General features: G+C 48.1%; 2 protein-coding genes across 5 annotated transcripts in view; both read left to right on the top strand.

Annotated features, from left to right (window-relative positions):
• Nucleotides 1–2343, top strand: part of LOC105902949 (copper chaperone for superoxide dismutase) — a 9043-nt gene extending 6700 nt beyond the window's left edge. The window contains exons 6-8 of the mRNA XM_012830632.3: nt 139–216; nt 1625–1728; nt 2138–2343. Coding sequence (XP_012686086.1) covers nt 139–216; nt 1625–1728; nt 2138–2291 — 336 coding nt within the window. The 3' untranslated portion in view covers nt 2292–2343. The remainder of the gene's footprint in view (nt 1–138; nt 217–1624; nt 1729–2137) is intronic.
• Nucleotides 2344–3980: 1637 nt separating this feature from the next.
• Nucleotides 3981–10000, top strand: part of rbm14b (RNA binding motif protein 14b) — a 10383-nt gene continuing 4363 nt past the window's right edge. Inside the window, exons 1-3 of one of the 4 annotated variants that reach the window (XM_031584866.2) lie at nt 3981–4122; nt 6043–6395; nt 9146–10000. The exon at nt 9146–10000 is cut by the window's right edge and continues 190 nt beyond it. In XM_031584866.2, the coding sequence (XP_031440726.1) occupies nt 6047–6395; nt 9146–10000 (1204 nt within the window). In that variant the 5' untranslated portion in view covers nt 3981–4122; nt 6043–6046. Of the gene's footprint in view, nt 4123–5029; nt 5274–6042; nt 6396–9124 lie in introns of those variants that run through there. The other 3 variants (XM_031584864.2, XM_031584867.2, XM_031584865.2) reach the window with 3 other exon arrangements.

The following is a 10000-nucleotide window of genomic DNA, read 5'->3' as shown; positions in this document are numbered from 1 at the left end:
CATGTTGAGCTGTGTGCTCTCTGTGAGACGGCCATGTTGTTGAGCTGTGTGACTCTCTGAGACGGCCATGTTGAGCACACACACACACACACACACACACACACACACACGTTGAGCTGTGTGCTCTCTGTCCTGCAGCACGTGGGGGACCTGGGCAACATCCTGGCAGGACCTGATGGAAGGGCCTCCTTCCGCCTGGAGGACACACAACTGAAGGTAACACACACACACACACACACATAGAGACACACACACACACACACACACACACACATAGAGACACACACACACACACACACACACACAAACACAGAGACACACACACACACACACACACACAGAGACACACACACACACACAGAGAGAGAGACACACACACACACACACACACACACACACACACACACACAGACACAACACAGAGGCACACACACACACAGAGGCACACACACACACAGAAATACAAACATACACACACACACACACACACACACACAGAGAGAGACACACACACACACACAGAGAGACACACACACACACACACAGAGACACACACACACACACACTCACAGAGACACACATACATTCTCTCTCTCCCTCTTTCTCTCTCTCTCTGTTTTACATACCTACAGTCTTTCTTTCTCACCCTTGCTTTCTTTCTGTCCCCTTCATGCATGCACACACACACACACACACACACACACACACACACACACACACACACACACACACACACACACACCACACACACACACACACACACACACACACACACACACACACAGTCAGTCAGTGAAAGTTAATGTGTACGCACAAATACATGTACAAACATTGCTGCAGGGTAGACACACACACAGAGCTGAAGATAATACATATACTCATTCATATACCCACGCAAACATTGCTAAGGGTAGACACACACACACACTCACACTCACACACACACACACACACACACACACACAGAGCTGAGGATAAAACATAGACTCATTCATATACCCACGCAAACATTGCTAAGGGTAGAGACATACATTAACACACACTAACTCGCACGCACACACACACACACACACACACACACACACACACACACACACACACCACACACACACACACACACACACACACACAATGTGTAGAAATCGATCTTGTTCTCTTTAAGTCAGGGGCATTCCTGATGCGTTTCCCTGCATGCTTGGAAACAATAGATCCCTTGTAGGAGCAGGAGAAGCAGATGATATGAAGCACTTTTCTGTTTTATGGCTGTGTTGAATTAGATTGTGGGTGGAAGAGTCCAAACCGCCCCTCTGGGGGGAGAAAAACTGTTCAATCCTACGCTGAGACACAAACACTGAAGGAAAACACAAAAGCTTTCACATTCATGAACAATAATAATATTTTCCTTCAAAATACTACCACCCGCTGTGCTCCTCGGGCTGAAGTGAAGAAAAGAAAAGAAAAGAAATCAATAAAAGCAATGGATATTTTTGATTGGTCGAGGCCCAGCTGACTGTGTAGCCTCAGCTCTGGCTGTGTCAATGATTCATGTGTTCCTGATAATGATTGGTTCATTCTCTGTGTGGCATCCTCAATATGGTGTGTGATTGGCTGTTGTCTTTTTCAGGTCTGGGATGTTATTGGTCGATCTCTGGTGGTGGATGCAGGGGAAGATGACCTTGGAAAAGCGGATCACCCCTTATCCAAGGTCACAGGGAACTCAGGAGAGAGGTGTGTGTGTGTGTGTGTGTGTGTGTCTGTGTGTGCACACATGTGCGCGTGTGCATGCATGTATGTGGACATTACACTTTCCCAGACTGCCTTCTGCCATATATTTGACCAATGACCTCTCTGACCATGGAAAACACACACACACACACACACACACACACACACACACACACACACACACACATACCTGAAGTTTGCAACTCATTAAACCCACAATAACGTTGAATATCTTAAAAAATTCACATTTCCGAATCAGAGTCAGTTTTATTTCCAGTCCTATGCAAAGAAGTGGTATGAATACAAACTGCGATCCTGTTTTACTTTCTCTTGAAATGCCTAACTCTCTACGTGTGTGTGTGTGTGTGTGTGTGTGTGTGTGTGTGTGTGTGTGTGTGTGTGTGTCATTCAGATTGGCCTGTGGCATCATCGCTCGCTCTGCCAGCCTGTTCCAGAACACCAAAAAGATCTGCGCTTGCGACGGCGTGACCCTCTGGGAGGAGAGAGACCGCCCCATCGCAGGGAAAGGTCGCCAGAATCCTGACCCCCCTAGTGCTAACCTGTGACCCCTCACCTCACCATATCATTATGTAAAGCCATTAAAGCCAAAAAATACTATTGTATATTATAATTATATATAATATATATATATATATATATTTATATATGTATTAATACTTAAGAAGACTGTGAGGCCTTGTTAGTGTTTTGTTGTAATATTACATTTTAGTGACAAACGGCCACAAGACCTCCCAGCATTCCTGGGCTAGTAAACAATGGGGGTTTATGCGACATGATAGGAAATTGGCTTGGTGAGAGAGAATGATCAACGACTGACCAATGAAGACAAACTAAACTGAAGTTGCACTGATGTGAATGAGTGAGCACAGAGTGTCTTAGCGGAGAAGATAGAAGTTTCCATGTCTGGGTTTCCGTATGGCCTAAAGCACTGCATTCCTCTCGGATGGGCCGCTCTTTAAACTCCACTAAAGGCACTCATTTCCATGTGAAAAACTGGGCCGAAACATTTCTCTCGCTCGCTCACCCTCTCTCTCTCCTACTATGTGTGTGTGTGTGTGTACGTGTGTGTGTGTGTGTGTACGTGTGTATGTGTGTGTGTGTGTACGTGTGTGTGTACGTGTGTGTGTGTGTGTGTGTACGTGTGTGTACGTGTGTGTGTGTGTACGTGTGTACGTGTGTGTGTGTGTACGTGTGTGTGTGTGTGTCTGTAAGAGAGAGTGGAGTGATTTGCTGCTGTGTAGCTTCAAAATCCCCATAACTTTTTTTTTTCTTTTCTGCCAATTATGTGGATCTCTCTCTTGGTCTTGTAGTTCCCCGGGACACTAGAGAAAGGACTTGTGCTTCATGTGTGTGTGTGTGTGTGTACATGTGTGTACGTGTGTACGTGTGTACGTGTGTGTGTGTGTCTACGTGTGTGTACGTGTGTGTGTGTGTGTGTACGTGTGTGTGTGTGTGTGTACGTGTGTGTGTACGTGTTTGTGTGTGTGTGTACGTGTGTGTGTGTGTACGTGTGTGTGTGTGTGTACGTGTGTGTGTGTGTGTGTGTGTGTGTGTGCATGTGCGTGCGTCTCTGTAAGAGAGAGTGGAGTGATTTGGACACTAGAGAGAGGACTCGTGCTTCATAACCAAGTCCAGATGTTTGCTCTCGCAGAATGTTGTAATGCAAACCAAGAGAAGAAAGGGGCGAGGGTTTAAAACTGCATGGTTTCAGGATGCGATTTAATAGTATATATATGTTTGGCAGAATTCCAGAACCTCCTGAACCTTCTCGAACGTGGATAATGTTGAACAAGTATACGAGTTCCTAATATCCTACTGATAGTTAAAGCTTGAGACTTGGTGGAGTTACATTTGTAATGTTTTCTTAGTCTAATTCTCAAATCTCCCAGGCAGTCAGAAAGAGCAATTACTTTGTTTACAATTAACATGATAACGAACAAGCTGTACCATAATGTGTCATTTTTTTGTAATTCATGCGGATGCTTTGTGATTGTAGGCTATATTTTATCAATAAATGAATATTTGCCAACCAGCATTTCCCTTTGTACATAACAGCGCTTATGCCATTTTACATTAAACAAGCATATGTTTTAATACGGGGCGAAGGTAGGCTTTAACATGCTACATACATAGCAAAATCTCTCCCATATTAATATTGTTACTCTGTGTCAAATTGGTAATCTGCTCGCATAACAATGAAATGAAAAGTGACTTTTTAGAGTGAGATGATCTAAATGCACTCGTTACACCAGCGGTGAGTAAGCGACAGCTGGACTTCGGCTGTGTCGCGCCTCAGTCATTTCTCATTGGTAAGGAATGCCTGTCTTTCGAAAGAACGGAAGTGCGCCGACCATTTTGAGAGCCTACACCGCTTAGGTAAGATGGAAGGTTTTGTGTTGCTCCCCATTTTTGTCTGTATTCATGTTTTAGCTACTGTTTAAAAACCGAAAACAGTCCTAAAGAATGTTTAGGCACGGGGATGTGTCTGTCGTGCGTTTAGCTAACCTGGGTGTAATGCGTCGCTACATCGTTTAGCGACACATAGAGATCGGGAAGTCATGATACCCCAAATCTTGTTTTTACTAGATGACTCATCCAGTTGTTTAACCCGAAAAAAAAATCTGTTGGGGAAAACAATGCTACAATGTTGCTGCTACAGTGTGTTGCAGGTTTTGAGACGATTACTTGGTAGCTCAGCTTTTGTTCCTGTGTCGCGCTCGAAGATGTGGCAATTTTAACACATGCTAAGTAAAATCACTCCCCAACTCTCTTGTTGCTCCACCACATATGCTACCCCAGTTAAGCTATGCTGGTCGTGGCTCCTAGCGAGTTGTCGACGCCAGCAGGATATCAATAGACTGCCGAGGCAGCCCTTTTTACCAGCATTCTTTAGTTTGCCGCAGCCACAGCTGTTATTCGCCGTATTTTCAGTCAATGGTTTCGTGTCATTGACGTTATTCGCCAATATTGTGCCAATTCATTTAGACTCCATTGGCCACGAATGAACGAAGCAACGTGTTTGCTTTCTGCCTGCTGCGTCATCAGATCAGGCTGCCGAAGATGAGTCCGTGCTGCTTATCATGCCATTGTATTGTTAAACTGTGGCAGAACTATCGCTATCTCTGGATCTTTGGCCACGAGTCGTTAACTCCACTCGAGGCGGGATGTGCGCCGTAAATTAACTCAACGAAGGCCGTCATTCTTTATGAATTGATAATTAACCTATCCCTCATTAAAAAAAAGAATAGTGCTTTGCGTGCAGTTGTTCCTGTTAGCATGCATAGCATGTGAACGCTACCCACGGGTGCTTGGAAACATGAATATATGACGGCATTTTGTAACAACTTCTAATAGGCGCATTCCTCAATAGGAAATCCCAGTGTTGGCTATTTTGTATCGTGGGTCTAATTTAATTAGAACAATGGACTGAAACGCACAAATACCTTGACAGGAAAGGCATTGCCTTGTATTCAATAGACTTAAAAAAAAAAAAAAAAAAAAAAAAACACCCGTCAGCCTCCAGCCTGGTGAAGTTGTTTATCTCTCTTTGTGTTAAATGTTGCTCTCTCTCTGCCTCTTCCCCTGGAAGTGTTCAGCTTCTGCCCTGCTATCTTTTGAGTCAGTCAATGTTCCATTGTCTCTTGTTCCCATTTGTGTGTCTTTTCAAAAACTCCTTCACTTCACCTGGTTGCCCCTTCACATATTTCAACTCCTCCCCCTTCATTCTCTATCTCTGTTGCTAAATTCCTCCTAGTGCATGTCTTTCAATCACTGCTATGTCCCCTTCTCCTGCCTCTCACTCTTCTTCGTTCTCTCTCTGTCTGTCTCTCTCTCTCTCTCTTTCTTTCTCTCTCTCTCTCTCTACCTTTCTCTACCTCCCTGTCTACTTTATGGTTGTCCCTTCTTGTCTATTGTGAAACCCAACCCCCCACTCCCTCCCTCCTCTAGCTCTCTAGCTCTACCAGTCTATTTCCTCGCTAACTCTTCCTCCACATCTACCTTCCTCTTCCTCTACCAGTCAGGGATCTGCCCCTCGCTAACTCTTCCTTTAGCAGTCAGGGATCTGCCCCTCGCTAACTCTTCCTCCACATCTACCTTCCTCTTCCTCTACCAGTCAGGGATCTGCCCCTCGCTAACTCTTCCTCTACCAGTCATTGATCTGCCCCTCTCTAACTCTTCCTCCACATCTACCTTCCTCTTCCTCTACCAGTCAGGGATCTGCCCCTCGCTAACTCTTCCTCTACCAGTCAGTGATCTGCCCCTCTCTAACTCTTCCTCCTCATCCCCCTCTCTTAGAGCGATGGAAAAGAGCCACACGGTGAAGCTCTTCGTGGGCAACCTGCCGCTGGACACCAGCCAGGAGGAGCTGTCGGCCATCTTCGAGTCTTACGGCCAGGTGGTCAGCTGCAGCGTCCTGCGCCAGTTTGCCTTCGTGCACCTGGCCGGCCAGGGCGCCGCCGAGCGCGCCATCCGCGAGCTCAATGGCCGCGAGTTCCGCGGACGCAACCTGGTGGTGGAGGAGTCGCGCGGCCGCCCGCTGCACTCCACCAAGGTGTTCGTGGGCAACCTCAGCGGCATGTGCACCACCGAAGACCTTCAGGAGCTCTTCCAGACCTTCGGAAAAGTGCTCGAGTGCGACAAAGTCAAAGGTGAGGATCTTTAGAAACACCTGGTGGGGGTGGGGGTGAGGATCTTTAGAGGGTTTTTAGAGGTCTGGTAGATAAAACACCTGGTGGGGGTGGGGGTGAGGATCTTTAGAGGTCTAGTAGATAAAACACCTGGGGTGGGGGGGGGGTGAGGATCTTTAGAGGGTATTTAGAGGTCTGGTAGATAAAACACCACAGGGGGTGGGGGTTGGCAACTGCAAAATGTTTGTCTTCATTGTTGAAGACCTAGATCTTTCTAAAAAGTAGATGAAAATGACAGAGCTGTATCTATGGGTAGTCGATAAGAGCAAGCCGTCTTGCTATTGCGTGCGGAGATATCGCCGCTAGTAAATCATTGAATGGCCTCTTGCGATAGTGGACTGATGTGAGGCGGCCCGCCTGTTGGCCTTGGGAAGGTTCAAGAACTCGAGCAGAATTTATCACATCTATGAAGCAGACCTTTTTCTGCTGTAGGCTGTAGCGTCCTTTGGAACGGTTGAGTCTTTTTAGGTCCAATTTAACATTTATAGTGGAGAGATTTCAGTGGAGAGAGATTTCCAACACACACACACACACACACTCACGCTCCTTCTCTGTAAGCAGAGTCCCTGCTCACACGGCTTGCCAGCGTAACTCTCTCCCCTCGTTGAGTGTCAGGAGAATGTTGCCAAAAATAAATAAAGAGGAGATCCCCCCCCCCTTCTCTTGGCCCCTGAGCTCCTTAAAGCCTGAGGCCCACTCTGTGCCATCCATCAGGGCAGTGTGTGTGTGTGTGTGTGTGTGTGTGTGTGTGTGTGTGTGTGTGTGTGTGTGTGTGTGTGAGTGAATCTGATCACTGGCCTGCTCAGCCAGCCCGGCCGGTCTGCTTACTCACCGCACCTAAAGTCAAACTTCCATCACGCTCGGCGAATGAGCCATCGAGGGGTTAGGGGGGGAGAGGCTCGAGGCTCGAGGCTAAAGGATCAGATTTGGGGGATTAGTGAGACAGGAACGTCAGTCAAGGCTCCGGGCGTTCCTGTTTGTGTGTGTGTGTGTGTGTGGGGCAAGGAGGGGTTGTTAGCGTCTGGAGGCTAGTCTGTAGCCAGCCTGTCTCTGGACCTGACTGAGGGAGGTCTCTATAAAAAGCTCTGGACAGCTGAAGGCAGTGAGACACTGTGATGTCTTCACCTCGCTATAGTTCTTCCTATAGTTCCTCCAGCTAGGGCCGGTCCCTTATGGTCCTACTTAACAGCCCTACGCTGAGTGGACGTTGACTTGTTGACGACGTTGTTGTTGTTGTTGTTGTTGTTGTTGCGGTACATGTAGATCACGTAGGTGCTGCTAGCTCTTGTCATCAATCCGCAGATTAATAGCTGAACTTTCAGAACACGGCAAACAAGATAATCCAAGATCCAAATCTACGCCATAGGTTATAAACAATACTAGTTATAAACAATACTAGTTCTGGTAGAAAGTACTTGTTGAAAAGAATGTTTTTCTCACCACACTTATTACTAGTTCAGTGAAAAAAGTATCAGTCCACATCTAGCTATCAAATGTTAATATTTGTCGAATTAGGTCAAGTCCGGAGCGTTAACGCTGCTCTGCAGGAATGTTAATATGGTGTGTGTTATTGTGCGATTAAAGATCATTTTAAGGTTGGTCACGTCCCATTCAGGTCCAGCCTGCCTGTTAAATCATTGAGTCTGTGTTAGCCAGAGGGCATGACTGGAAACATTCTCAATTTGCAGGACAATAAAAAAAGGTTTTTTTTGTTTGCCAAAACCTCATTAGAGGCCCAACCCTGGCAGGCCCCCCCCCCCCCCTGATTAAGTCCAGCCATTCTTAACTTTGAGTGGACGTCTACGTGAGGCTTCATGTTCTCCTCAAATTCCAATGAGAAGGCAGGAGGCATGAACAGTTGTCTGCGGAGACCTTGGCACTCCCCTTTTTAACTCATTCAAATAGGTCAGAGATCCATTCTGATATTCTTAGAGCTGGGTCTCCTGGAACTAATAATTAGTTATCACGGCAAAGTTAAAACCTGGACATTTGACTCAAATAACCTGTCAATTGATGTGTTTTATCGTTATATTCCACTACAGTTTTCTGGATTTATTCTATATTCTGATGTAAAAAATAATCCATGGCCAAATAGCATTTTTATTTCCGCAATGAGCTTAAGCGTTGTAGTTCTAGTGCAAATTGTAGTGTTATGACTTGAAATCTACTGATTGTTACCAATTAATTGGATCCTTTTTTTTTCTGTGGAAAAATCAGCAGTGGAATTGATTTCAGTGGTGGTGTTTCATAGAGGGGCAGTGTTGTATTTCAGTTGACTGTATATGACATGACCTGGCTGACGTGTGGAATATGTCCGCCTTGCCCTTCTGGGGCATTTAAACCAAAGAAATGCCACTGAATAGCTGTAAGGTCCCTTGTCAAGTGTTTCAAAGCTTAAATGTGTCTCATGAGTAATGCATGTCAATGTGTCATGATTGATTGATTGATTAGAGAAGCTCAGAAGCAGGTCTGGTGTCATTTTTGCACTCCCAAATTTCAATTTCAATTCTTCCTTGGAGTCTTAAGTGTTTTAAAGTCTGGGCAGTGTTTAGCACAGGATGGAGTGTTAAGTGTTGTAAAGTCTGGGTAGTGTTCAGCACAGCACAGGACAGGATAGGATAGGATGTCTATGTTGTTGGGGCGGCCATCTTGTGTGGGAGTCTAACTGCTGTTCCTGTGCTCACTGACAGCCAGGCTTTCGTCCTCCACAGGATACGCCTTCGTGCACATGGAGAACAAGGAGGACGCGCTGAAGGCCATCGAGGCGCTGCACGGCACCTCCTTCAAGGGGCGCCCTCTCTCCGTGGAGCTGTCCAAGGTGCAGCCCAACAAGCAGGCGCCCACGGGGAAGATCCCCTGCGTCAGCTGCGGCAAGCAGGGCCACTACGCGGGCGAGTGCCCGGCGGGCAAGGCCTCGTCGCTGGAGCAGTACCAGAGCCAGGCGGCCGTGCTGGCGGCGGCCGCGGCGGCGGCGGCCGGGCTGCCGCTGCAGGTGCAGCAGAGCGTGCACAACTCCGTGTACAACACGTCGACCTTCGACCCCACCTACGCGGCGCTGACGGGACTGACGGCCGGGACGGGCGCCCGCGCCGAGGGAAACGCGCTGGCGCCGGCCGTGTACGGGGCGCTGGCCAGCCAGGTGTACGGCAGCGTGGCCAACCCGCTCTACGGCCAGATGGCCAATCACCAGGCGGCGGCCGCTGCCGCCATGAACCCCGCCCTCAACGCCGCGGCCGCCGCGCAGATGTACGGCACCATGAGCCCCGCCTTCTCGTACGGCCAGATGACCAGCGGGCATCATGCCCTGGCCTCTGCCGCCGCCGCAGCGGGCTACGGCCACCAAATGTACGCCCCCCACATGGCCAACGCGGTCTTCATGGCTGCGCCCGGTATGGACCTGAACGCTGCCGCTGCCGCTGCCGCGGTCAACCCGGGGTACACGATGGCCCCGACGCTGTACACCACGTCCCCGGGCCACTACGCCACGCTGGGCACGGCGGACCACGGCGCCCTGCTGGAGGCGGCGCGGGCACACTACATGGCACAGGGCCAGCACATGTTGGCAG

The sequence above is a fragment of the Clupea harengus genome, chromosome 18 (assembly GCF_900700415.2).
Source record: "Clupea harengus chromosome 18, Ch_v2.0.2, whole genome shotgun sequence".
NCBI lineage: Eukaryota > Metazoa > Chordata > Actinopteri > Clupeiformes > Clupeidae > Clupea > Clupea harengus.
This window is presented reverse-complemented; position numbering and strand designations above follow the sequence as displayed.